Source organism: Choloepus didactylus, chromosome 21 (assembly GCF_015220235.1).
Source record: "Choloepus didactylus isolate mChoDid1 chromosome 21, mChoDid1.pri, whole genome shotgun sequence".
Classification (NCBI taxonomy): domain Eukaryota; kingdom Metazoa; phylum Chordata; class Mammalia; order Pilosa; family Megalonychidae; genus Choloepus; species Choloepus didactylus.
In genome coordinates, this window is record NC_051327.1 from 23334278 (window position 1) to 23359620 (window position 25343).

Consider the following 25343-nt stretch of genomic DNA (forward strand, 5'->3'; position numbering starts at 1 on the left):
CACATGAGAAGCAAGGCCTCGGGGGCGGGGCGAGCGCGCCGCCGACCAATGGGCTCCGGCGCGAGCCTCTCGGGGGCGGGGCCGTCAGCCCTCTGGCCTGCACGTCGGGATCGGCTTCCGGGTCGCCCTCGCCGCCGCGGTGCCCGACGGGAGGCGGCCTCCGCCCTGGAGCGTAGGACGCAGGCGCTGTCCCTGAGAGCCGCCGCCACCCGGGAGCGGCCTGGAGGGAGCGGAGGGGCCTGACCGGGGCCGGGGGGCCGGGTGGAGGCGACGGGATAGGCTGTTAAGGGTCTGGAAATAGCCGGGCTTTTGGTGGCCTAGACGCGCCGGGCTGGGAAGGGAGGAGCCGCGGGGAGCCTGACCACGAGGGGAGACAGGGTTGGGGGCACAGCGTGTGCCAGGCGGCGGCCGCAGTCCGCGGTCCCGGAGAGGAAGGGTGCTGACTAGGGAAGGGGCCCGAGGATGGAGTTCGGCAGACTCGGCGACCGTCAGGGGTAGGATTGGCTGGGCGTGGGGACTGACGGACGCGGCGGAATGGGAAAATGCCGGGCAACAAGCAGGCTTCTGGGTGGTGCATTCGCTTGCAGCGGGGCAGAAGAGGGTGCGGGGCTTGTGGAGAGAGCCGTGCGTTCTGTGTTCCTCCTCGGCTCGGCACAGCTTTGCACGGGATGTGCAGCCAGCAGAGAGAACAGTGACCAGCTTTACAGATGAACAGTTGCGCCAAACAGCGATCAGTGCTCTGCAGGGAAGACAGGAGGGGGCGGTGGGGAAGCTGGGACTTTGGGGAGGGCGGGGCGCCGCGCTCTGCACCGGACACGCTGTTCTGAGACACCCGAGTGGAGATGCTGCCGGTGGGGGAACCGCGGGCCCCGGAGAAGCCTGGGGAGCACAGATGGCTAGTCCTGGGTGGCCTTGGCAGGAGGCACAGGGTTCGCTGGCCACTGCACGGCCCCGCGGCAATGACCCCTGCCCACCTTGGGCGGCTCCGTGAGTTCTGGCCAGGGTGCCCAAGGTCACATGCCTGTACGTGGAGCAGAGACGTGAAGCCAGCTGCACCCAGGCTTGCGCCGAGGAATGGCCGGGAAAGTGGGAAGAAACGGAGTGTGGTGTCTCAGGGCCAGGGGAGGCCAGGGTCAAGTTCCAGATGCTGCAGAGAGGCCAAACGAGGTCAGCCCCGAGTGCCCACTGGACCAAGAGTGATGGCGCCTGGCAACTGAGAAGGGAAGTCAGTGACCCCATGTGTGCTGCAGTTGGCCGGGTCCAGCCTGCAGGCAGAGACCACACAGCCACGTACACAATTGGTGACTAGGTCCTGAAAAATTGAAAAGGCACCTGGGACCCCAAGGAGACCGGGGAAGGGGGTGGGGTCACTGACTCTGGTGCATGGAGCAGGGGCTGCAGAGGCGCGATGCAGCAAATGCAGTCAACTCCCGTCACTTACAAGTGAGCTGCGGAAGGTCAACAGGGATGGGGCGCGCCTCCTGCTCTCCAGGTTCCCTCCGTCACCCCGAACTGGTGGAGCCTAATGTAGGAGCTAGCAAAGCAGGAGCGTGGCCTGCAGCGCCCAGCCCAAGTCACAACAGGGTGCAGAGGGGTGGGTCTGAAGCCACAAGACACCTGCCTCATGACGACATGCTTTGATGGGAGTTTGCTGGTTTCCTTAGCCCAGGGCACACAGATCCCATTCAAAGGTGACTCCATTTAGGTCGTCAACATTTGAGAGCTGGAAAGGACTTCAGATATTAGTTCCATAGCTTAAAAAAAAAAAATTGTTATTAAGGTGAAACATAGAGTGTAAATGCATTCAATGACTACATTTGTGTAAGCCCAGGTGTGCTGGTGAGAATTTAACAGCTGGCTCCACGGAAGGGGGGGTGCCCTGTGCTGATTCCGGGTGGAAATTACCCAACCCTACCCCCAAACCCCACACCACCCCACCCCCCCCGCCCCGCAGACCCAGCTCAAGCACCCACAGGAGGGCAGCCACAGGGGCCCCAAGGGCATATTACCTTTGCTTTAAATGTAACTTCAGTTTACATAATTTCATTTTTAATACGGCCATGTTTAACAGCAGGCCCCAAATTCCCGAAAACTTAACAGCAAGCCCTTGCAAACTGACTCCCACTCAGGAGCGCTGGCCTGGTTGAGCTGTGCCCTCCCCTCCACTGTCGGGGGCTGGGAACCCCCCCAGGCCATCCCTCCTCCTGCTGGGGGGTGTGGGCATGGCTTCCCACCTGGGGCGGTGTTGAAGGCGTCACTTAGAGGCGGGTGCCCCCCGCTGGTGAGCACCACTTACCACGGCCGGGAACAATCCTGTCTCCACACCCCACACCCCACACCCAAGCAGTGCTGCCAAGGACCACATCTGACCTGCTTTAAAAGTGTACCTCTGTGTAAAATGTTGCTTTAAGGTCTTACTGGCAAAAATTTTGTGTCTTAGAAACAAAATATTAAAAACCAAAAAACGAATTAGCCAATGTAGCTCCCTGGAGGAATCTTTTTATCATCTTCAGTCTTGCTTATTACTTGGTGAAAATGTTAAAATACAATGACTCTGTTAATACTAGATTCTAGTTAGAGTCTCACCTGGAAAGTGGTGGAAGCGGCAGGAGGGCAGGGAGTGTTCCAACTTGGGCCACCGCTGAGGACAGCTGAGCTCCGAAGCTGGCGCATTAAGCTGTTGATTCAGCTGAAGGCAGTAAACAATACTTCAACAAGAGGTGTGCTTGCAATAAACTGTTAAAAAGCCCCAAGTGACAGGTGGTTGAGGCAGAAACACCTAGGGCTGAAAACCCTTGGGCCAGGCGCTGGGGAGAGGCAGCCGTCCACACAGTGGGCACTCGCCACCTGCCACCTCGTCTCATCCTCAGAATGTTCCAGAAGTGGAGCCACTGGCTGTAAGGGACAGGTCTGTCTGACCGCACAGCCCGCCCTGCCACCCTCGTCCTGCAGCCCACCACTCTCCTGGGGCACCTGCTCTGGGGGGCAGGCCCGGACTTACCTGCCATCCCTGGAGCTGCAGGCATGGTGAGTCCAGGGACCACGGGTACCCGGGTACGCTGCCTGACCTTTGCTTCTCCCAGGAGTGGGTCCCGGGGGTGAATGGGAGCGAGCTGCTGCCCCTGAGCCCTCCCGGCTCCCCTCCACGGGAGGAGGGGCTGTGTGTTGAGACCTGTGTCCAGTGTCCCTCAGCAGCTACTTAGAAGGACCACGCAGGGCTGCGGTGCCATCTCTTTAATACATAATTTTATTTCTGGGTATAGAAACAAATGCTAAGAGGAGAAAAAGTCTTCCCCATCCACATACAATTTCATAGATAATACAACAGTTAAAATAAACGGAAAAAAAAGTAAAAATTTTAAACTTTGTTATAGCTTTAAAACATTAATGTCTGATAACAATTGGAAATCACATTCAGATCTCAAGCTTTTAAAAAAAAGTATGGCTCCTTATTAAAAAAATACTGTATCCCATTTGAAATGAAAACACGGGTGGGTCTGGCTCTGAAGGGGGTCTGTCTGCATCTCTGCCTCCGTGCCCGCCCCCCATGGGGCCACCCCTCGTCCCCACAGCCGGGCTCCACCCCTGGAAGGTGAGACTGCAGCGCAGGACAGGCCCCGCGACCCCCGTGCCCGCCGACAGGGCACTACTGCTTCTCACGCACTGATTCCTAAGCGTGGTAGGAAAAGTAGCCAGCTGCTGTAAAAACACACGCTCACACACATGTACACACATGCCCCTCACGATACTCTCCCCCAGAATGTTTTTATGGGAGAATTATCATTCTGGTAAGAAAACCGACCTCAGGGTTGGCCTGGAGCCCCTGCCGGGGTCCCTGGGCACCTGCCACCGTGGTTGGCCTTGTCTCCCGTCCCTCCCCCTGTGCCTGAAAGAGAAATCAAGCCCAATAAATTAAGGTATGTTAAGGTTTTCAGAAAGCCCCTTGTGTGTTAGGGAGGGAGGGAAGGAAGGCCAAACTTAAAATATTTGCTTAAAAAAAAAAAAAACAAAAAACAAACCTGCACCAGTTGATCCAGAAAGGCAGTGGCCGGGGCTCGAGGAGGCAGGTGCAGGGTCCCGGCCTTCCAGGCCCCTTCACTTCGTACGGGAAAAGCCCATCTCAGGGTCACAGGCCTCACCCCAACCACAGCCAACAGTGCAGAAAGGCCGGCAGAGTTCCTAAGCAGCTGTGGCAGCTCTTCCCGACTGCTGGGAAGCAGCTCCAACGGCAGGCACCCTTGTGAGTGGGTAAGAAAGGCCACGGCACCGGGAGGACAGGACCTTCTCCGCAGGCCAAGCACTCGAATGCACTCAGGGCACGTACCGCCAGCCTCGGCCCAGCCCCCACGTGCCTTCCACTGCCTCTGGTACGTGGGGGGATCAAATAGTCAAAGCATCTGGAAAAAAGATTCTCAAGGAAAGAATGACAACCCAGGATTCTTCTGGTTCTATTTTGACTCTTAAAATAAGTGGGAAAGTGGCCAACAGATGGGGGAACTCGGCAGCCTCGGTCGCCCTTGAAGCCCACAGGGATGCGGCAGCCCACGGGCCCGGGCGGCATGGGCCTTGCGGTGCACACTCGTCTCTCTGCTTAACCACGGTGACTCTGGTGACAATTTCCCAGCTGTACCAGAATGACAAACAAGTGCAAAGACCAATAGAAATCCTTTAAATGGGGTTTCTTCCCCAAGAGAAAGAAAGATGCCTAAAATTAAAGTGACTACTCCCTTAGCTATGTTCTAAACTAGCTATGATGGCAGCCCAAAGTCCAGCCATCAGGGCAAGACAAGGAAACTGAAAATCCCCAAAGCTCACTGACTCAAGGAAGGGATTTAACCTCAGTCCAGCGTAAAAGCTACGGACACGCTGCCCCTCGGCCGGGCAGAGCCCAGGCAAGGCTTCTTTCTCCAGCAGGAAGCCTCTGGCACGAGCCAGCTGGCACCGGCAGCCCGCAGGCGAGGCCAGTCCTTGGGTAGATTTCACGTAGTGGTCCGGCCTCCCACCAGCAGCTGACCTGGACATTCGGCATCGGGGAAAGGATGGGCAGAGTGAGGTTCTCTCTAGTTGCTTTATCACCCCGAGTGTGCCCCTATAACCCTTCCACCACCTGCAGGGGGAGGTAAGCCCAGCCTTGCACACGCCGCAGGAGCTGGCCTGGGACCCGGCCCTCGCCCAGGACCTGAGCAGTCTCTCCACCCCGGCTCTTTCTTCCCCGGATGGTGCATCCAACAGGTGTGCCCGGGTGAGGCCTCCCCAGCAGCAGAGCGGGCGGCGGCAGTGCCCCTGGGAAGGTGCCCACATGGCGCTCAGAGAGCCGACAGCAGACAGCCTGGCAGCAGGGTTTTTTTTTTTTTTTTAAAAACGTAAGAGTAAAAATCTTTTCCCTAAACAGTGAAACGGGCCTGTTGTGCATTTCAGTTTCAGAAGAAATGCTCATGGTTGTATCACGACGGGCCATTCTTCCAAGCAGCTAGAATTCCAGGGGTAGCAGTCGTGTAACGTGGAACGGAAAGAGCAGCAGAACCAAACAGGAAAACCACACGCACAAGGAGAGGCCCTTCTGAAAATGCAAACTGGCAGAAGTCCACCTGCGCCAAGGCCAGGCTGTGAGAGGGGCCGCCTCGCGAGGCCATGCACTGCCCCCCCCACCGCTGTTGCGTCGCGACTCTCCCCTGCACCCCACAGCAGCTTCTGGTATTGAAGGACAGTGCGAAGAGCAGACGTCTGAGCAAAGCCCAGAGAAAACAGGAAGCGGACAAGGAGCACCGAGTCCTGCATATTTACAAACCTCGACGTGGAAAACAAGGCGCGGAGCAGGAACCCCTGAAATGAACGGAGGTCCCCACGCCCAGGGCGGCCACTGGGGGCGCCGGCAGGGACCACCCGGCTGGGCCCCTGGGCAGGGCGCGCCCGTCCTCATAGCAGCACGTTAAAGTGTTTAACTTCTTCTTGTTAAACAATGTTGCCTCGGGGCGGGGGCATCGCGGGGCGCCCCAGCACCTCCCCGGCGAGCCCCCACCTCCCCGGGGCTCCCCAGCTGGTGCCCGAGGCGCGGGCCCCACGTGGGCCTCGGTGCGCGCCTGCTCTAGAAGGGGCCGCGCGGGAGCCGGGGGCGGCGAGAGCGGGGGCGGCTCCTGACACCAGATGCAGCCGCGCAGGGGCAAAGCACAAGTGGAAGCTTTTGAGGAGAAGCAGGGAACTCGCCCCCAACCCCATGGTTATTTCCAGGCTCCACACGCCGGAGGAAAACCCTTTCTGCTTCTCTAGGGCTTTCTCAAATTCAACCAGGTGGTGGTTTTTCTCAGTGAGGTCTGGTCTTTGTCTCCATAAATTAGGAAGTGTCCCACACTCCAGGAAAACCCCAAAGCCAGAGCAAAGCCCCTCCGAGAAGCCGCCGTGCCCGCCTCTTAGATGCGCGGAGCTCCCCGTGACACGCTGCCTGAGAGGCCACGAGTGGCCAGGGCGAAGCCGGGACCGCAGCCCCAGAAGGGTGCCAGAGCCAGTGCCAAGGCCCGCATCGCGCACCCTCCGCGCCGGCCCACAGCCCCATGGCAGCCACGGGAGGCCCCAGCACTGTCTCCTCTCTAGGCCATGGTGGGGGCCCCAAACCCTTTCTCTCCTGGCTTCAAGGCGCTCAAAGACCCCACCTCAGGATCACAGACTGCTGCTTTGAGCCACTCAGAAACCCACTTACACGTTTCCCGTGTGCCTTTGTTCTTAAGTAAGAGAAAAAGAAAACACAAACAGCAAACCCCAAAACGTGAGCCGAGACCGCCAAACGCAGGGACCCTGCTGCTCTCACTCTCCTCCGCCAGCGAGCCCGGGGGCCACACAGTGCCACTGTCCACGCCAAGCGGAGAAGGGAGCCGTGTCCCAGCACTAGGTGCCACCAAGGTGCCCACAAGGCCAGCCCGGCTCACACCTGCCTCGGAGGGAATTCAAGGCTGTGCGATTGCCAAGCATCTAAAGACAACGGGGGAGATAAACGGTATACGTGAGTCCCTCAGAGGCATTGAATTACACGCTTGCCGCCCTCAACAGAAGCAAAATATTACGTGCGAGCACAATACACAGACAGAGGCAAAGCGCTAAGGACTGACACACCAAGCTCCACAGCCTTCCAGCTCTTTCTGCCACTCTCCTCAGTGCTCTGCTCCACTGCTGACGGCTAACGGACTCCGGACGGTCAACCCTGAGGAGGCTCAGTCGTCTCCTGGATCAAGCCCTTCTGAGAAGTGGCAGCAACAGAAGTGCCACCGACCCAGCAGCCATCCTCGTGGCTGCCGGAGCCCCTGGTGCAGCCCTGACTCGTTCCCAGTGCTCCAAGCTACCATCCTGGTGGGAAACGTCCAGCTGTTCACATTCTCTCCAAACAGCATGCACTTCCGCACCTGGTGATAGAGCAACTGAGGACCCAGGCCCCTGGACAGGGTGGTGGCACGGTGGGCAGAGCTGGCTGCAGCCTCGCCTTGGAGTGTAGCCACAAGGCCCTGCCCCAGCTGGAAGCCGTGAGCCCCTGGGGACCGAGGAGGAGGGTGTCACCCGAGACCAAGTGACGCCAGCCCTGGCCAGACCGCACTGATCCCAGCAGCGGCAGGACGGCCTGCTCTCAGCCCAGATGAGACGCACAAACAGTCATCCCACAGGGTCACAGGCCCGAGGGCCCCCCGGTGGCCTCCTGGCCGGCTCAGGGTGCTGGGCGGCCTCTCTGGCTGGATGTGCTCCTCCATGGGGCACAGGCCACTCCTGGGCCTCTGGTGACCAGTTTCAGGCACAACCAAAAACCTGCCAGGAAGCTCGTCCTTTAAAACCCCGAGGGGTGGCCCTGCCGAGGCCCAGCCTACACCCCCTTGTCCCCAAGTCCGGGTGGTTCCACCTCCCCTGTGCCCCTCACTCAGACCCAGCGGAGGCTCAGACTTCACCAACTCCCACACGGCAGGATGCTGCCGACAGACATACCAGCCCCTCCGCTCATTCCAGCCACCCAGCTCCCCCTGCACCCCCTTCTTGTACCACCGCTGATGTCGACAGTGGGCTCAGTGCTACTAATGGACAAAACCAAAACCTCTCAGAGGTCAGGGCGGCCAGAGGGCCCGAGCCAGGATGAGCAGAACAGGCAGAGGCAGAAAGAGGACGAGACATTTCATGGCCAACTGTTCTGTGCAAGCCACCTGTGAAAGTGAGCTTCTGAGTCAGGGGTCCCAAAGCAAACATTACGCCCCTTGAAAGGGGGCTGCAGGAGGGGGGAGGAGCCACAAGGTGTGGGCTGCAGACCCTCGGAGGGTAGGCTCCTGGCCGACTGGGCCCGAGCCCGCCCTCCATCACACCCACCCTTGCACACACCACACACGCTGAACAAGGAGGATGCACGTGAAGCACCCAGGCCACACAGATGCCATACATGCCCCATGGTCACCGGTGGAGGGGCCTACAGAGGGCCCACCGTGTCTTCACCCCGTCCCCTTCCTCTGGGACTCTGTGGCAGGCGCAGGCACTGGTGTCAACAGAGAGCTGACTTCCATCCAAAGCTCAGCGCCTCAGAAGCGGCTGGCGTGGGGCAGGCCAGCGGCACCTCCATGAGGACAGCAGCGGGGACGAGCGTGGCCGGGACTGAGCTGCCCGTGCTGTGACACCCATTCCCTGGCTGCCCCGGCTTGCTGGCACGAACAGGGCCTGCCAGTCTCTGCAGCTTCCCATCGGGGCTCGGCACTGCTGGGCGGCCTTTCGTGCTGAGGACGGCCTTTCTAAGAAAGTCACTTCCCTGCAAGTGCTTCCAGTTCTGTGCACCGTTTGCTGACGTTGATCCTAGTCGTGGTCCACCAGCGTGTTCAGCAAAGCCTAAAACCAATCTTTCCAGAAATGAGCTCAATATTTCCTGTAAAGTTTCTCCCAGAGAAGCTGAGGAACTACAATCTTCTCCCCAGAGTGGGCTACAAATGTAACAGCTCAGCTCCAGGCGTGCACCTGGGACACAGCTCCCGCTGCCCGAGGGTGTCCACAGGGGCCAGGCACTGCCTTGGGAACCAAGAGGCACCCGGCCAGTGCGTCCTGGCTGCTGTCCCACCTCCATCAGAAAGGTATCGCACGGGGGAGGCACACAGACCCCCACTCGCTGCGCTGCCCGGGGGCCGTCTCCCTTCTGCTCGCTGACCCCAGGCAGACAAGACGGTGCTGATTTAAAACGGTAGAGTTCTGGGCGGTAAATGGAACCATAATTTGGTTACAAAGCTGCGTGACCAGCTTCAGCTTAGCTCTGCTGTGCCCACCAGCAGGCGGGTGCCAGGGCATCGGCTGCCAGAGAACACGGGGGTTCCACCCCTTTCCCATTGTCAGAGCCGCACAGCTGCCAGTACCTCGTGCCGAGTTGGGACCTCCGGCCGCTGGCTTCTGCACCTGTGCCCCACGGCAGGCGGCCCTGGGCCCCACGCGTGGCATATGGATGAGGGGGCCCTGCCCTGCAATGGCCTGTCATCCAGAGAACTTTCTACCTGGAACCCCGAGACGGGAAGCCGTGGATCCTTCCTGAAGTGAGCAGATGTGGTGGCCGTGTTCCCCCTCGAGGGCCTCTTGCCATGAGGGAACCTGACGCACAGGGGCCGGCCTCCGCCGTGTGCTGCCCCTCTGTGCTGGTCGCAGGCGTGGCTGAGCCTGGGCTCCACAGGGAACGAGAAAGGCCTGGGGTCCGGCAGCCACACACGATGCCTCCAGGGTGGCACTGAGCCTGGCGCCGTCACCTTTGGGGACCCGGCGGTTCTCCCCTTCCTTGTACCTGGGGGATTTGTTCCGAGTCCCAGCCTTTCCCCGAAAAGGCCTCCATCCGGCACAGGGCCAGCCCCCAGGACGAGCAGGCTCCTCCTCCGGGGGGTGCTGGGCCAGCTCGGGGGGCAGGTCTGCTGCGGTGCCTTCCAGACCCGACCTTCTCCCCTAAGCCCTTGAAAAAAGGCTTGGGGAGAAAGGAGGTGCTAAGGGAGGAAAAAAAAACAACAAAGAACCCCCAGAACCATACAATCAGTTGTCTGAACTTGTTTATGTGTTTTTGTTTTAAACTACAGGGAGAGGCAGGAGATAAAATAAAAGTAGCGCGCGAGCTCCAGCCCAGGGAGAGGGCGCGGCCGGGCGCGTTGGCACTGTGTGCTCAGTCAGCTGTGGGCCACGCTCGCTGCGCTCTCGGAGACACGTCCGGCTCCACGACCCCGGGGGTCTCACCCCCTCCACCCACGTCCGGCGGCCTCACTCGCCGGTCCCTGGGCCCTGGGGGCCGGCAGCTGCGATCACACTGGCCTGCGCGGCCACCGTCCCGCTAGGCTCCTCCACCCGGGGCCGCTTGATCTCGGGCTCCCCGGTGGGAGAGGCGGCGGGGGCGCTGGCGGGGGTGCTGGTGGCAGCGGAGGTGGCGGTGGTGGCTGCTGCAGTGGGCTCCTCGGGGGCCCCCTCGCACACTCGGGCGACCACCACAGGAGTAGACGAACTGGCCTGGGCGGCGAGGAGCTGCAGAGGGCTGGTGAGGGCTGGGGATGGAAGGAAGAGATTTTCAGTGGGGAACCATTTACTTTCCCGGATGCAGGCCGGCAGGGCCTCCATGCCAGCCCGCACCAGTGCCCACCCTGCTCCCTGTATGATGCCCTCCCCGCCCCGTCCCACACCCCTCCTCCGGCTTGCCAGGTGGCCACCTTGGGGTTCCATGTGTGGTTCCCACCCCGGACCCCTCTTCCTCCCGGCGCCCCTGCAGGGCTTGCTCCCCGCCTCTGGCAGGACCTGACACAAACACCTCCTGCCCCCAGCCACCCACTGCCTCCCCTTGGGCGCCGCCCCGGCTCGCTGCGTGTCTCCTGCTGAGTCGCCCTCCTTCTCCCTGTCTTTGTCTCACCTCACTGAATGCTAACCCCGGGGCAGTGGGGACGAGGGGTTCCCGCCGCCCTCTTCCCTTACACGCAGCAGGGGCTCGGAAACCGGGAGCTGCTCGCACGTCGGGTTCACGGGGAAGCCCCGCTTTGCACCGCCCCAGGACTGGACCCCAGCGTGTGCGGGCCGGTGCCTCACCATAAGCGCTGCCCGCTAAGCTGCCCGGCGGCACGGCGTGCTTCCCGTTCTGTGTGACCGCCCGGACCGGGAGGTGGTGCTGGCCGATGCTCACCGGCGTGGCAGGCTGCAGGATGGCGACCGCGTGGCCGGGGACGCCGGGCGCCACCTGGCCAGCCACTGTCTGGATGACCCGGCTGGCGGCGGGGATCGTGGCAAACGCGATGGTGGGCTTCTCCTCCAAGCCTGCGGGACACAGAGCGCATCACAGGCCACAGACCCCCCAGGGCCTCGCGACGAGCCCGCCAAGTGGGGAGTGAGGCTGGGGGCCTCAGGAAGGAGCCCTCGTGAAAAGTAAGCCACGACAGTCACAGGGACTTGGCAAACATTTTAAGAATGTTGAACCCTGCATTTAGTCTGAGGAAAAAGTGTAACATTTGGAATGAAATGACTCGCTGCTAGAGCCATAAATTGACTTTTCACCAAAAAGCATTATTCATTTTGATGACATGAAAATAAGGAACGAGTGCTGGGACTAAACCAAGCCAGTAAACAGCAAATAGGGGATGCTGCTCCGTTTAAAAGCACCCCTGGAGGCCCTTTTCCAGTATTAGTTCAGTTTTCAATATTTAATCCATTAATTTCCTGGGATCCAAATCTCTGAGTGAGGAATTAACTCTCCTGCCCTTCCGAGGGCTTCTACACAGTCCCCACCAGGGGCTCGGACGGGGTCGGCCTCCCGGGCTTATTCTTCCTCCCCGAGAACGTGTTGTATTAGGGTCTGATTTTCTGCAGGTCCCGGAAACTTAATTCAAGGTCACCTGGAGGGGAGGACACCTGAGGCCCCGGCCGTAGCTCTGGAAGCCCACGGGGCAAGGATGGACATGAGGGGGCCTGAGGCCGCCAGGGAAGGACGCCCGGTTACCTCTCGCCTCGCTGGCCAGGTCTGGCAGGGCAGTGGCCGTGGCTTCGTGGGCTGTGCCTGCGGCGGCCTGGCTGGCGAGGATGTAGCCGTTGGCGGAGCCGGTGGAGGCGGCAAGCACCCTGACCATTGTCACCGTGGGCGCCGGCTGCACAACGTGGACTGCGTGGCCGGAGGGTGGCGGTGGGGCCACCAGGGAGGCGGGCATGTAGGCCACTGGCTTGGCGGCCAGGCTGGATGGCCGGGGCGGCACGGCCACGATCACGGGCTGGGCACTCACGGGGGAGCCTGTGTGGAGAGGCCACAGCACGTCAGGGCCGCGCGTGTGGCCCTCCCCGCTCCGGGTGGCCCTCCCCGCTCCGGGTGGACGGCTCCTTACCAGGTGCGCTTTGGGAATACCGATACTCAGGGACAGAAGCTAACTTGGACCCAAACTCAGGGTCGTGTGGAATGGGCGAGCCCTCCCGAGACAGGCACTCCGGGGTCTGCAGGCCACTGGAACGAGGGGACATGAGCCCGGGGTGAGTGGGCGAGGCCGGAGCACTCCTAAAAGAAAGGGTCAAGGGGTTGGTGTGACAAGCCCAAGAAGGACACGGACAAGACCTGCAGCCCTCAACGTCCAGGCCCCGCGTGGCCCCTTCCCAAACTCCTCCAGCCCTTCTCTCGGCCCCAGGACACCTTCCAATACTGGCAAGTAACGCAGACCAGCACCGAGAGCCCCGTCTCATGGGGTGGGAGTGGAGGCGTCCACACACGAGGGGACACCGAGTTGTTAGATGCTTCCTGGAAAAAGCTATGACCAAGAGCACTTGTTTCTGGAAAACACCAGCCAGTCCTCACTGGAAGCGGCTCATCCTTGTTTCCGCTCCTGTTTCTCGATGTTTACTGCGGCAACCACAGCTCCATCCCCAGGGAGCATTAGCTCCCAGGCCCCACCCCTGGAACCTGGAGTCCACCTCCCTCAGCCTTCCACTTGATGGGCACACTTCCCACCAGGAAACTCCACGTCGAGCGAACCCGCCATGGCACACGACTGTGTGTTTTGCACAAATAACAGGCATGGAGGCTGCTTCTCCCATCACCGGGCCCTGGCCACGGGGGCCAGCCCGGCAGCGGTGGAGCAGCCGAGATCAACCACCCCTGGAGCAGAGACTCAAGCTTTCCTCTCAGGGGAACTGTCAGCACCCGCATCCGAACAAGGACACCACCGCCAGGCGAGGGGTGCCGTGAGCAGCGGTGGGAGGGCAGCTGGTGGGCACCAGCCACAGGCAGTCGCAGGGTGAGAAGCAGCACTGATGGCAAATCGTCGTAGTCACCCCTCGGCAAGGGGCTGCTTGGAGCCGCGTTGGGGCCGGCAGCTCCGCTGGGAACATGCTTTCCTGCTCCCCACACCAGGGGCAGCCTCGGCACCGCCACTCCCTCGCTCGTCTCCACACTCCTGACCCGTCCTTTATCTCTCACAAACATCGGCCCAGCTACCTGGGAGCTGAGCCTCTCCCCCGACCCGCACACTCCGACCCTCATGTGGCTCACTCCCAAGCGACACCGGCCCCAGGTCTCAGCACCACCGGGGGGTCTCGGCCTGGCCTCACTCTACAGACGCGGCCTCTGCCTACAGCACTGCCTCCCGCCTCGGGCCCAGGCTGCCTCTCGACTCCCTCCGCTATCCTCCGAGCCTGCGGGGTTCTCCCTCCCTGCGTCCTCTGCCAGTTCTCCCAGCACCAAACCCGCTTCCCCATCTGCCCGCACAGCCTCCTGAGGACGGGCCAGCTGTCCACCTCTGTGACTCCCCGACTCTCAGGGACAGCAGAGCACACCCAGGAAGCCCCGGTGACTGTTTCTCCAGCCGACTGATCCAGCAGCGAGAGCGAGAATGCTGCACGTCAACAGACGTTCTCTCCACGGGCCTAGTCCAGCAATGTGGTGTTCCGGAAGACGTGGGCTCGGGTGAAACTTCCAGAGGGTGTCAGATCAGTGTTCTGAAATCCTACCCCAGCCATATGACACCTCACCTTTGTTCCAGTTTCTGTTTTGATCAGATAACTGGAAATCACAATGACAGATCCTTAACTTTAACCCACGTGCTACAGCTAGGACCAGGAACCAGAAATGAGATTCAAATGGATTTTCAAGTAATTATGTTTGAAATAAAACTTAGAAATGGAAAGCACTAGAAACTGCTTTTCCTTCCACATGAAAGCACTTCTGAAAGCCCAGCCCTGCGGCAGCTCTCCCTCTCCTAGCTGGGCGTGTCCCAGGAGGTGGGACTGATGTGCTTCGGGGGACCCAGGGAAAAACTGGGGGGCTACTGGCCAGCCCCCTCCCTGTCCACCGGCAGCAGGGGCTCCCTGGGGCCTTCTGGCCATAAGCTCAGATGCCATCTCCAGCAGCACCCCTGGTCCTCACCTCCGTCACCAGTGGCACCCCCATCCCCAGCGGCACCCCCAGCCCTCGCCCCTATCCCCAGCAGCACCCCCACATGTGCACAGGCTGTTCACGCTGCTACGTACACTTCAGCTGGTAAGCGCTAATGTTGGATTTGTGGTCAGTGGTTTACCTACTAACTTCATTATCTAGTACAGAAGGCCACTGGTCCTGAAGCGTTCTCTCCAAAAAGGTGCCATTTTTAGGTGCTGGACATACTACTGCCAGTTTCTCTATCCTGGGGAGTGGGATCAGCCCGGAGCTCGAGGACTGCAGGAGCAGCGCGGGGCAGAGGCTCACCTTGAGGACAGGGGCCCGAAGGGCGTGCGGAAGCAGGACACGCCTCTCTGTCTCCGTTTGCGGAATGCCTGCTCCACCAGTTTGGCTTCTGAGGGAGGGTCTATCCGCCAGAAAGAACCCTTTCCAGGCTCCTCTTGGGAACGTGGGACTTTGATAAAGTAACGGTTCAGAGAGAGGTTGTGTCGGATGGAATTCTGCAGGGAAGCAGGGATAGCCACCGATTACTACACAGTCAGAAAACAAACCCCAGCCGGCCTCAAATCTGCAACACGTATCATCTAGGACAGGCCACAAAACCCCACAAGAGAGGAAAGACCAAAGCACCTTTCAGTCCAGCCTAGGAGGGATTGGGATAGGTTGGCAAAGTAATTGTGTTTTCCTGGAAAGCGCAAAAGTACAGTGGTATTTTTTCTCTATCAAATGTCAGAGAGTGTCATCACCATTCTTTACAGAAAAAGCAAGAGAAACACAAGCTATAGTCTAGAAGCATGTCAGGGACAAAGTACGACTGGATCATGCCGAGTTCGAAAATTCTATTGAATGAGCTGGTAAACTGAAAATATTAACTACGGATAAAAGATAAACAAGTGTGCTATGTATTATTTATACCTGAATGTAAACAAAGGTTGTAGGGGCCAATAAAACACTAGACAACATATACACAATTTATAGATGTCGACAAGCTGTATGTAAACAGCACACACACTGCATTTCCAAGTTAGCACAGGGCTATAGCACGGCAAATATAAAAAGGTGACGAGGCATCAACGTTTGCTTTCTGAGCATCACAAAAGCAAATCTAAAAAACCTAAGATTCCCTTAGATGCAATGGTTCTGACACATGCAGGCTTCACCACTGGTGATCAGGACTGGAAAACACCTCTCTCCCCTCTGGGTGATTCCGAGTCCCACGACCCACCCCCCCGCGGCTTTCACCCCAACAGCATTTGGTCCCCATCAGTCGCGCCTCGTGGGCAGCCCACTCGCCTGCCAGCCCTTGTCTGCGGTCCTGTAGTACGGGTAGTGCTTGGTGATGTGGGCGTAGATCCCGCTGAGCGTCAGCTGTCTGTCCGGGGCCGAGGAGATGGCCTGCACGATGAGCTGGGCATAGGAGTAGGGCGGCTTGGACTCGTCCTGTGGAGAAGCAGAGAAGGCACCGTGAGCCTGGAGAGACCCCCTCCGCTCTCGCCCCACGCTGCCGACTGAGAACGTTTTTCCCAGGATGGGGCACCTGGACTCAACCACGCTGATGGCCTCCTATCCCAACCATGCGCTTGCACAAAACCAGGAACGGCCAGAAAAGGAAAAAGGTTTTAGCCATAACTTAAGTAAAAAATTTCTCAACTCCTCTATAAACTGATTAAAAAGCACTGTTATCAGATGGAAATTAACTAAGATACAAAGTTGAAAGAAAACACAGTCATTCTTCCCAAAGGCTGTAATTAGAACTTGATGTGACAATTGTCATCAGAGCTGAAAGTGGGGGAGCTCCCAGGTCCTCAGAAAGTGAACTTCTGCCAGCAGTGAGCACACACGGGGGCCTCACTCTGTCCCCGAGCACACGCGGGGACCCCACTCTGCCCCCGAGCACACGCGGGGGCCTCACTGTCCCCAAGCACACGCGGGGGCCCCACTCTGCCCCGAGCACACGCGGGGGCCCCACTCTGTCCCCGAGCACACGCGGGGGCCTCACTCTGTCCCCGAGCACACGCGGGGGCCTCACTCTGTCCCTGAGCACACACGCGGGGACCTCACTCTGTCCTGAGCACACGCGGGGACCTCACTCTGTCCCTGAGCACACGCGGGGGCCTCACTGTCCCTGAGCACACGCGGGGACCCCACTCTGTCCCTGAGCACACGCGGGGACCCCACTCTGCCCCTGAGCACACGCGGGGACCTCACTCTGTCCTGAGCACACGCGGGGGCCTCACTCTGTCCCTGAGCACACGCGGGGGCCTCACTCTGTCCCGGAGCACACGCGGGGACCTCCTCTGCCCTGAGGTCTCTCGTCCTCTGGCCGCCTGCCTTGGGTGCCCACACACGCCACCGGTTGCAATGTGTGTGAAATGCACGGCTGTGCTGCGTGACCTTTGGGCTGTCTCCTCCAGATGCCTCTGCCTGCTGCTCTGATGCGGCCTTGGCGGCAAACTCCGCTGCCAGCTGCAGGTCCGAGGTGACGTTCTGAACAAAGCGATAGCCCGAGGATCCGGCGCCACGAGGACTGGCTGGGCAGGAGTTGGGAACACTGCAGAGAGGAGAAGACACAAATTCACAATTATGAAAAGGAGCCTGGGGTAGGAAAGAAAGTTTCAGTACCCTGCTGGATGACAAATGAGGGATGAGAAATTCTCGACACCTTCCCATTCCACGTATACCATTAAACCACGTGAGCCCTTCTCCACAGTGTGGGAAAAGCACAACCAGAGGACAAATCCACACAGGGTCGGCGAGCGGCCAGCAAATGAGCTGGCAAACTCTGGCCCGTGCACGGCCTGGCGGCTGGAGCCCTGAGCCCTGGAGTACTGCACCAGGGTCTCGCTACAGAGTGCCAGGCAGGGACAGTGGTGGGCACAGGGCGCGGAGACGTCAGCCCTGGACGGAGAGCGGGGGCTGGGGCGGCCTCGGGTGCAGGAACACGGGTGCCAGCTGCCTGCTCACGCTGCCCACCAGGTGGCACCACAGGAGAAGGCTCCGGAAGCAGAGTCCCCGCAAAACCACAAGTCAGAGACGGCGGTGCCAGCGGAGGGGCACGCTGCTGGGCAGGCCCTGGAGCCCGGGGCAGAGCTGCGACAGGCCGCGTTCCAGTCGCCCTCTTTCTTGGCCGGAGAAAGGAGAACGGAGTTGAGCATCAGGGCCACGTCCACAGCATGAAACGTGGGAGGCTTCTTGGACCCGGGGAAGGGATGCGGCGGTGTCCATGTGGACGGGGGAGCAGAGAGCCCCGACGACCGGCTGTGCCCGCCGGCCAGGGAACACTATGCCTGCTCCCCGACAACATGCTCCGGCCTGTTTCCTCTCATTCAGACGGACCTTGGTTATCGAGCCACTTGAGAGTCTGATTCTGAAAATCATTTCTATTACAAATCAGCTGTGGCACTAAGAGTGAGGACACAAAGCCAAACCAAAAAATGAGCATCTGTGTCATCGTCCCAACTGCTGACCCCGAGGTCATCCCAACTTGCGCTGCCGAGCCCCCGCCAGCCTGTGCCAAGGCCAGGCCTCTGCCCTCACCCTCCTTTGGTTCATCCTCCAGGCACCCCTGATGCAAAGCTGAGTGCAGTGCCCAGGCCCAGGGCCTTGTAGTGTCTGGGTAAGCCCCTGGGGCCACCCCCACGAGGGCACCCGGAGGCCGTGGCTCCCAGCTCACCGCCACGCTCTCATGACCCTCCCTGTCTCTGCAGCGTCCTCTGCCTGGAACGTCCCTCTCGCAGCCCCGCATCTCGGACTCTGAGGCCAGCTCCCCTGAACGCCCGCCTGCTGGCGCCCTCCTCATGCAGGGCTGTAACCGCCGCTCACGGCACCCCGGGAGCCCTGAGGCACAGGGCAGGGGCTCGAGGAGGGTATATTGAGCGGGGAAAAGAATTGCATTGAGAAAACAAAAGACTGAGAAAAACTCAACAACTCATCTAGAAAGTTCAATTATGGGTCATTGTTCCTTTTCTGTAACCAATCAGTTGAGCCAAACAGAAGTTTAAGGCTTTACTTCAGATTCTTAGTCTCTTTTCCACCATAATCCCCAAGGCTGGTAAAGATGTGTCACTTCTGAGTAGAGAAACTTTAATTACCAAAATTAAATGAGCTTTTTAAAGGTAGGAAGCTGAATCACAAAAACAGCCTTTTCTGAATTTAATTCTGAACCCCAAATAGAAAACCCAAGCTTACGAAGTAAGGTGGGGAGGGGGAGAGGAAAGACGTTTTTATTGACACGTTAGGTTTCTCAAATGCACCCACACCTGGGGAGTAAACACCTCCATGCCTGGCACCGAGCCGCAGCCCAATGGAAGGAAGCGCAACCGGACTGTGGTGGGTTTTTCCCGTAAGGTTTTCTGATGCCGCGTCCTGGCGAACGGACACAGCGCCGCAGCGCACGATCACAACGCTGCCCCGTCGACCTGCCCGTCCCAGGGTCGGTCAGCGCCCTTGCCCCAGATGGACGCCACTAAGCCCTCAGCCCCCAAGGGCACCGAGGCCAGACAGACACACAACCAGCCTCGCGCCAGCTTGGAAAAGCCGGCCTGGTGGACGCAGCATGCGGCAGAGGCTCAGCTCGCCAACGGGGGCTGGGATGCTTGCCCGACCCGTGACGGTTCCGTGACGAGTATGACGACTCTCCAACCAAGGCAGCAGGCCCAGCCGCCTTCTCCAAGCAGCTACTCAGGGAAAGGGTGCAGAAAACTGATGTCTAAACCTCAGAAGGCAACCCCCTCCCACAAAAAAAAAGGTTGCTGTTCCCAATAGCGTGACTTCAAATGGAAATAATAAACGACTCTCAGCAAAACCTGGCTCCTAAGCAGGAAAAAAGGAAAGAGCCTCTCTTTGCAACTCTTACAGCCCTGGACCTGATTTATGCTGACAGACTCTTCCGGGAATAGCATCAGGCTGGGCCAGGTTAGGCCGGGAAGCGTATGGCTCTGCCGTGTCCTGGCTCGCTGGGACTCGGAGCGTTTCCCCAGCAGTGCCTGGGTGAGGGGACTGTGGATGTGCTCGCACGGCTTTCTGCCCCCACAAGCAGCCAGTTACTCAAGAAGCCCCTCTGGGCTGTCCTCTCGCACGCTGGCCTTGGAGGAGGGGGCCGCACCGGGGCACAGTGCACCCACAGGCTGGTCTCCGCTGAGGGCCGCTGCCCGCCGCCCCGGGCGCACCCAGGGCCATGAAACACTTGTCCAGGGACGGGTTTGCAGGGGCGGTGAGGGGCCTAGGCAGGCCCCGGGCTCTGGGGTCACAGGGGACCTGCGGAGTCCACCTGGAAAGCCACCCCGAAATCCAGAGTTCTGCGCAGAACTCTCCCTGCTGCACTGAGAAGCTCCCTGACGGTAGCAATGTGAAAAAGAATGCTCAAAAATAAAGCAGCCCCACGCAGCCCTTGGAGGCAGCCAACAGCTCCCAGCACAGCCCACCCCGGCCTCCCACTGGCACCGGCCCCCCCGTCTCCATGTCTGTGAGGAGGCCGCGTCTTCCCAGCCTGGGAAGTCTGAATTCTGGGATGGCAAAGACAGCAGAGGCCAGACGACAAGTCCAACCGTCCTGGAAACAAACGCCTTTTCTTCTCCATTTTAAGAATTAAAACGGAACGAACTTGAACATGCACTTTAGAGCACTAGTCACAGATTTATTTTCCCCTTTTACGGAGGAGAAATCCCTTGGTCACGTTTCTTTTTCGGGCCACGAGCTGGGCGGTCCTGCCAGCTGCCTGCTTGCGGGTTCAGCCCAGTCCAGAGACGCCGGTGGCTGCCAGAGATGCAGCGGCACAGTATTGCATTGCATGTTTACAAATATCTGAAAAGAGGGAACAGTGTGACAGGGAAAACATTTCTGTGACTCACTATGATCAGAACGCAAGTCCATTTTTCTGAGGGAAAAATGTTTCTAACCTAGAATTCTCTCCCCAGCAGAATGGTCCGTATAGTGTGAATGGAGAACAAGCCAAAGCTTGGAGAACAAGAACTGACCAAGGGCCCATGCCCAGCGCTGGCGCAGCCAACTGCAGTCCGCCCTGGAGCCGTGCAGTCGCCACTTCTCTCCACACTGTGCTCTTAGGCCGGGCAGACTCTGGGAGGGGGTCTGGGGCCTCCGCAGGCCTGGGGAGACCCGCTGAGCACTGTCCTTCTATGAAGTCTCCTGAAAACCAGATCCCACGGCCCCAAGATGGAAGTGGAAACTGCAAGAGTGCCCAGGGATGGGGGAGTGCTGCTGAAATAGGAGGGTGGGCTCAAACCCCTCTCCACCCGTCTTCTAGAAAACTGGAAGAGAACCTGACCCTCTGGGGAGGCTGAGCTAAAGGGCCTGAGGGCTCGGCCAGGCCAGGCAGGCCAAGCGCTCCTCCTACCAGCCTTCACCCGCCCACGGGGCAGACAGGCCCTGACACTGCCACCCCCACGCGGCTGCCAGGAGGGTGCGCAAGGGAAACCCCCCAACACCACCAACCCCCCCAGGACAATGGACGGCCATGCAGCTTTCAGTACCTGCTTCTTAAATGTGAACAGATGGCCAAGGATCACCTGTTGTTTGAAGGAAGCTTCCACCAGACAGGACAGGAAGCAAAGCACAACAAAGAAAGCGAAAGGGCTGGGAGGAAGCTGGCTGGATCCAAGGAGCAGGAGAAAAATTCAAAACAAAACATAATTAATATCCCCCAAGAGGTAAAAGATGTTACCTCTATGGGATATTAATGCTATTAAAAGCACATTCAGAGAACAAGAATGTGCTCTTAGAAATTAAAAAAAAAGAGAGAGCAGAAATTAAAATTTGTTAGAAGGGTGGAAAGAGATGCAAAAAAATCTCTGAAGACTAAAGTGAGAGGAGATGGACAGAAGGAGAAAAGGTAAGAAAACGAGGGTCAACCAGATAACTCAGGGAGCCACCCAGCAATGCCAGCTCAGCAGAGGCAGACGGGTGGGGCGGGGGCCTCGGGGGAGCTGTGAAAGGCGGTTTCCCGGGGCTGGGAAGGGGCTCTCGGAAGGAAATGGTGCCGCCTGAGCAGTGGCCCCCAGGGTCAAGGAGACCGCCGCAGTTCCCCTGGGGAAATCGCAGCCAAGTTCCCAACAGCTAGCCCGAAGCTAGAAAACAATTTTAAACTCAAGGAAAATGTTTCCACCCTAGAACTCTCCGTCCAGTAGAAGGATCTCCGGAGTGAATGGAGAATAAAGACAACTTCTGGGAATGGAAGAGGGAAGAGATCAGAGAACGTGCGCCAATGAGACAAAGGCGCAAACCAGGGGTGAGGGAGACAGGGCTCTGCAGGAGTGGGGGTGCCTGCGACGACGGGGAGAAGACCCAGACCCGAGTCAAGGCGGGCTGGCGGCGGGGTCCGGGAGGAGAGTCTTCACGGTACGGGGGGCAGGCGCGACCCCCGTCAGGCAGCAGGAATGCGCTGGCATCAGGGGCGCAGAATCCAACACACAGAGCGAGGCAGCGCCGTCTCCGAGGCGGAGCGGACGCCAGTGCAGGGCAGGAACGGCTAAGCATCCCAGTTCCCACAGAGTCATAATAAGGAAAATGCCCACACCAATCAAACCAAAAACTGTAATTTTGTTGGGAGGGTAGGGGGAGGTAAATCCTTCATTTCCACAACTGAAAAGCCAAGGAACAGCCATGGAAGGACGCTACCCGGACGTCCCGGCCCGACACGGAAGATCCCGTAGAGACGGTCGGGGGTGGGCGCGGCAGGGCCTGCCTGTTCCCCATCAGCCTGTGGGATCTGGTGAATCCTGAAACGCTGTGCGCCTAAGGCCTTCATAAAAGTAACCTGACAAGGCGATGACAGGACGTGGCAGCACCGTGTGCGCACACTCGCCCAGCGGCCCTGCTGGTGGCCCTGCCTCTCTCTGAGCCTCAGTTTCCTTGCCCGCACCCTGGTGCACAGGGCCCTGTAGGGACGATGACCGACGTGCAGCACGTCCCGAGCAGGTGCCTGGCAGGGATGAGTGCTCGGGGGCTGCTTCTGTTGTGCCTAAGATCCTGTGCTGATATTTTAACAAGTTACTGAGTCTGGGAATTCTACGGCCTCGGCATAAAACGTTTAGACACTGCAGAAAGCAGCTGAGGACCGCAGCCCGTCTCTGCCAGGAGGTCACCCTGGAAAGAGGCCGCCCCTGCGAGCGGCACGGGCTGGGGGCTTCACGGCGCCACCCAGGGAGGCGAACCCCACCTGCGTTCCTGAGAAGCGAAACAAACCCAAGTCACGTCCGATGAGCTGCCAAGAAAGGCTGGGGGACAAGCACCCGGGGTTCAGGGCTGGGGAGTGTCACTGTGGGTGTTTCAGCTTCCGAATGCTTGAGTTCTATATAACACATACACAGCGTTCCTGTAATCAGAAAAACTGAAAGAGAAAGCAAATGTACAGGGGCAAGTTTCTTAGACCTGTCTTCAAGGATTTTTATACTCCCTTATCATAAAGCAACATTGTAAAGTCCTGGGGAGCTATTTTAAATGACTAACGTTTTGTGTGTGTTTTTTTTTTTTTTTTAAGTATTTACTTATTTTTTAAAAACTTTATGTACATATATTTCCATTTTTTCCACTATACCATGAAACCTCTGGAAAAGGCATGCATCTGAAGTCTGTGCCACACTACAGTCCCAGTGCCCAGCACACTCTTGGTGTCCTAAGTGTTCCTTTGTTTTGGGTGCCAACGATACCTTGTTACATTCCAGTTCCACCATTCACTTAGTTGTGTAACTTTAGGCAAGTAGCTTACATTGTGTGTCTCAGTTTAATCATTCTTAAAATGGGGCTAACAACACCTGCTTGTTGGTGTTTAGCAAAATTCAGATGGTGATGTCGCTCTGAATACAGTATCTGGCACACACACAGATATGAGGCAGCTACTGTCTGTAAAAACTGTTGCCAAATCTTTTCCTTTCCATATAATGTCACCTTCATTAACTGAAATCAGCCAGCCAATCAAACATTAACTAGCGGAACCTTATCTGAAGATATCTATGGCAAAGGATCAGTTGAATGGATTAAGACGAAAACTCCTAGCACGCAGCTAAAAAAAAAAAAAAGTTTCTTTCTTTTACGTCTCCGTGGCTAAAGCGGTTTCTTCAGCATCACCCTACAGCCCCGTTGTGCTACCAGCAGAAACTCCATAAACACTACTAAACAGCTTCCAAACACACCTGAGGGCAAAAAGGTGACGTCTCCAACAACGCCAACTGCAGCTCCATGTCAGGGAGCCATTTTTTCAATCAAGAAAAAGAAAAGGTGTACAAGTTATAAGGAACAAAATACACCTCCCATCAGTCCCCACTTTCCCCAAGACGCCCGTATTCCATTGATAAGACCCTCCTCTCACCCACTGGTCCAGCTCCTGGGGTTGTGGTTCAAGGCCCAGGGCCCGCGGTGGGGGAGGGACGTGGGCGGAGAGGGGTAACCCGGGCTGGACCACTCAGGGGAAGCCAAGTACCGGATTTGTTTGAGGGATGCCGCCAGGCCTCACCTTCGCCCGCTTGTGCCGGCTGGTCCGTCGCCCCTCCGGAGTCTCTGCTATTCCCGTTTCCATGGGGGTGGCAGACCCAGGCACGACGGCAGGCCCGGTTTGAGGCCCGGCGGACCCGGGCGGCTCGGCCAAACCCCCGGGGGGCGAGGCCCGTAGAGGCTCCTTCTTGCGGGGAGTGCGTTCCCCGGCCGCCCCCGGCCCGGCCTCAGCAGGGCCCGACAGGCCCGAGGGCGGTGCGGCCACCGCAGAGCCGTTCTCAGCGCCACTCGCTGTCCCCGGGCCGGCCGCGGTCCCGGCCGCTGCCACCGCCGCCGCGGCTGCCGCCTTCTTCCCGGACAACATCTCGGGCCGCTGGGCCGCCGACAGCCGTAGGGGCCGCTCCGTCTGTGGGTCGGCGGGTCCGGAGCCACTTCAGAGAATCTCGCTCCACGCAGCCCGCACGCTGCCAACCGCCACCGCGTACGCACGCACCCTCATGACTAACGTTTCTGAAAACAGGCCTGGCCTCTCGGCCACAGCGGGGCCTCCTCCAGCTCCGGGACCCCGCCAGGTTCTTCCTGCTTCCGAGGAGTCCTGTCCGTGAAATCTGGGAGGAGTGCTGGGTCCCGCAGCCAGGTGCCCACTCGCCCCCACAGGCCCACACGAGGCACGCGAGCCCCTTACCTGTGAGCCACGACACACCCCAAACACCAACCTGTGACACCCACACGAGAGCCGGGCCAGGTGACACCCACCCACCAGCATGCCAGGGAAGGGCAGCGGGTTTAAGGATCACGCTCCATTCGACGTTCTTTCCACAGTCTTGAACCACAAAACATCCCTGGGACGGATGTGGGCAGAAGGGGGAAATAAAAGAACAATCTGTCCTTTAGGGACGAGGGCCCAACCTTTCTGTGTGGAGGAAGCACTTTTTGTTTCCCCAGGGGTGGATGGAAAGGGCCGGGCAGGGGGCAGAGGCAGCCCCCCAACACCGCGACCCGGACGTCCCCCCAGGTTGGCCAGGCGAGTCACGGCCAAGCAGGACGACCCGCTCTGGGCAGGACCCGCGTGGGCCCGAGAAACAAGGGTCTCGGGGGGGTCCCGGGACCCCAGACCCGAGGCTGCCGGCAAGGCGTGGGGCGGAGCGGGGCGGGTGGGGTCGGCACTGAGGACCACCACCCGGGGGCAGCTGCTCGGCTCTCATCTTCCACAATGCGCCGCTTACCGCTGCCAAGTTTCACCAAATACACTTTTCTCATTTTTGCTCTCCACACTGGAAAAGTCAAGGGAAGCCTCTCAAAGGAGCAGTTTCTGGAATCTTGCCCTCTCTGGGCCCTGCTTTTCTCTTGTTCATTTCCTCAGTGTTCTTAAAATTCTAGACTACAGAGTGCTTCTCAGACTTGTCTCTGCTCTTGTAAAACCCAGAAAACGACCAACTTATTCTCTCAAAAGCAGTCTTATTCTTCTTAGCAAAAAGAGAAAACATTAAAAAAAAAAAAAAGCTGCTTAAGACCAGAGAATTATTGCAGAGAGGCTTCA

At 58.7% G+C, this 25343-nt stretch overlaps 2 protein-coding genes across 2 annotated transcripts in view; both read right to left on the reverse strand.

Annotated features, from left to right (window-relative positions):
- Nucleotides 1-84: 84 nt before the first annotated feature.
- On the reverse strand, nucleotides 85-1626 carry LOC119517187 (translation initiation factor IF-2-like). The gene is made up of 3 exons (XM_037813756.1): nucleotides 1622-1626; nucleotides 975-1061; nucleotides 85-739 (listed from the first exon to the last, which is right to left on the reverse strand). Exons 1-3 carry the CDS (start codon nucleotides 1624-1626, stop codon nucleotides 85-87), a joined length of 747 nt encoding a protein of 248 aa, XP_037669684.1.
- Nucleotides 1627-5313: 3687 nt separating this feature from the next.
- The window catches only part of FOXK1 (forkhead box K1), a 76085-nt gene continuing 56055 nt past the window's right edge, over nucleotides 5314-25343 (reverse strand). Inside the window, 7 exon segments of the mRNA XM_037813952.1 lie at nucleotides 5314-10508; nucleotides 11041-11265; nucleotides 11945-12229; nucleotides 12321-12487; nucleotides 14666-14859; nucleotides 15653-15799; nucleotides 16754-16910. Of these exon segments, the coding sequence (XP_037669880.1) occupies nucleotides 10231-10508; nucleotides 11041-11265; nucleotides 11945-12229; nucleotides 12321-12487; nucleotides 14666-14859; nucleotides 15653-15799; nucleotides 16754-16910 (1453 nt within the window). The 3' untranslated portion in view covers nucleotides 5314-10230.

Bases quoted from the DNA above. Each gene is read 5' to 3' on its own strand.
- LOC119517187 (XM_037813756.1), bottom strand. The intron at 740-974 runs GTGGGCAGGGGT...TCTTCCCTGCAG, and splicing joins AACTCACGGAGCCGCCCAAG to AGCACTGATCGCTGTTTGGC.